General features: G+C 52.8%; 1 protein-coding gene across 1 annotated transcript; it reads left to right on the top strand.

Moving 5' to 3' along the window:
* LOC112097219 lies at nt 1–2052 on the top strand. Its single transcript, XM_024181848.1, has 2 exons — nt 1–580; nt 935–2052. The coding sequence occupies exons 1-2, from the start codon at nt 1–3 to the stop codon at nt 2050–2052; spliced, it is 1698 nt and encodes a 565-aa protein (XP_024037616.1).
* Nucleotides 2053–2325: the final 273 nt, after the last annotated feature.

The following is a 2325-nucleotide window of genomic DNA, read 5'->3' on the forward strand; positions in this document are numbered from 1 at the left end:
ATGTCGAAGGGTAAGGAGAAGGTCGTTGAGGTTGGTGACGACGAACTAGGTTTTTTGCCTAGTCTGCCCGCTGATTTTGCTTTTGATCCCGGGATCCCCTTAGAGCCCATTAGGTCTAGTGTTGGTACTAGCGCTAGGAGGATGTCTCCCCAAACAACCTCCTCGAGCGACAGTAGCGATGAAGAAGGATCTTCTGGATCGGAGAACACCTTGAGTGAGGGTCAAGGGGATGATTCTAGTGAGGCGTCCCCATCAGGAGCATCACGACCAGAAGAACGGGGTACAGTAGGGGGTAGAGCCTTGTCGCGTGATTATGCCATTGATTACATGTCGTGTACGACCACGTTTGACGAGCTCAATGACCTCCGACTTAGGTATAGTATTCCTGGTGAGATACCTCTTAGGATCCCAGGAAAGAAGGATACACCTAGCCGGCCTCCCAGGGGATACGTTACCCTGTATCTGGAGAGCTTTAAGTATGGGCTGAGGTGTCCCTTGCAGCCTTACTTTGCCCGGATACTTAACGGGCTAAATCTGGCTCCTGGTCAGCTGAACCCCAACGGGTGGAGAGTGCTCTCTGGTCTGTTCATATTGTGGGACAGATGTTGCCAAAGCGAGCCCACGGTTGATGAGGTGAAGCACCTGTACCAGCTGAAGAGCAGCCCTAAAGATGCCGGCTGATACTACTTCCAATCTGGTACCAAGAGCAGGAAACTCATAACTGATCTTCCAACTGGTGGTGGTGGGACTTGGAAGAGGAAATTCTTTTTTGCTGGGGGTCCCTGGGGTCAAGTTGCACAAATAGACGGGAAGGATTGTCGCGTCCCACCCCGTTTCACGGTCCCAGGTTGCCTGCTCGCTTTAGATGTCTTGTATCCATAATTGTTCCTGCTGTATTGGTTTGTCTCTAACCAAGTGTCTGTTTGTGCTGTAGTTTCCTGGGGTGTTCACTTCCCGCTCCGACCTGGTCTGCTTAAACGGGTCGAGGCTGTATTGGCCAATTCCTGCTCGAGCCGAGAACTGCTATCTACATACAACTTCCTCGAGTCTCGGTTGATACTTCCTGGCCATAAGATGGAGGACGCAGTGATTGGAGCTCTGACCAGGAAACGCTCTCGGCCTCCAACAACCGATAGGGACCAGGACAAAGATGCTCCCGCTGCGAAGCGAAAGAACATCGTGCAGCAGGTTCCTCCCTTGCAGGCTCTCCCTCCTGCCTCTGCTAAAGTCGGGGAATCCAGTAGAGCGGCCACTGATCCTGCTTCCTCTTCTCCACCTGTTGTGCCTCGGTCTCGCTTACCCGACAGCCGACCAGAACACTTGGTTCCCTACCTCAATGAGTTGTCTAAACTCGTGAGCAAGAAGGACCTGGAGGGCTTTGACGGTTGTACCCTGGGCGAGCTGGTGGGAGCCATGCAGTACAGTGCTTTCCATCTCAGCTGCATGGCCACCTACTATAAGGCCAAGGTTGGCCGTTACAACAGGAAGATGAAGGAGGACATTCAATCGGCGACGACCAGAGCTGACGTTGCCGAGAAAAAGGCGGGGGAGCTAAACGTTGAGAACCTCAAGCTGATAGAGCAAGAGTCCCTTGCTCAAGCAAAAGCCATTACCCTCGAGGAGGAGCTGACCAAGGTTAAGGAGGATCTCCAAGGGCAGAGGGCTATGTATGAGGCTCAGCTCGAATCTCTCCGCGATTCCCACCGAGCTCATGTAGAGAACTTGGAGAGGGAGGCCGACAACCAGTACGACCAGGGACTTCGGCATTCGTATCGTTGTATCATGGCCGTCCTCGGGAAGCAACACCCTGATCTGAAGATGGATGACCTTGCAGCTGGTGTTGCTCAACATATGGACGAGGAGGCGGCCAAGGAAGATGCCGAGGGGTTAGAGCCGATCGTGATTGAGGAGGGTAACTCTCCTCCTCGTGCAGTCCCTGCTGATGTTGGCGAGGCGAGCACCCCCCCGGACGCGACTGGTGATACCCCTCCCGCACCCGAGGAGGTCCAGCCAACCGATGCTGCTCGGCTCACTGATCCACCATCTTTTTGATATATTTCTTCTTGTATTGTAATGAACAACGTTTATGAAATTTATCCCCTCTGTTAGCCATTAATAAAAATGTTGTTGATTACTATCTCGTGTCGTACTCATGAATTAATTTTCGTCTGAAACGCTGATCGCTTCTGTCTCGCCGTAAGACAGGCTTTGAGACTTGGTGAGGCCTTTGCGTGCCGTAGAAAACTTTCCGAATGCTTCGGAGTCTGCTCGCCTTCTCGCGAACGAGCAGATCCTGGCATGCTGGGCTTTTGTCCGGCCCTAAGA

The sequence above is a fragment of the Citrus clementina genome, unplaced genomic scaffold (assembly GCF_000493195.1).
Source record: "Citrus clementina cultivar Clemenules unplaced genomic scaffold, Citrus_clementina_v1.0 scaffold_6, whole genome shotgun sequence".
Lineage (NCBI taxonomy): Eukaryota > Viridiplantae > Streptophyta > Magnoliopsida > Sapindales > Rutaceae > Citrus > Citrus x clementina.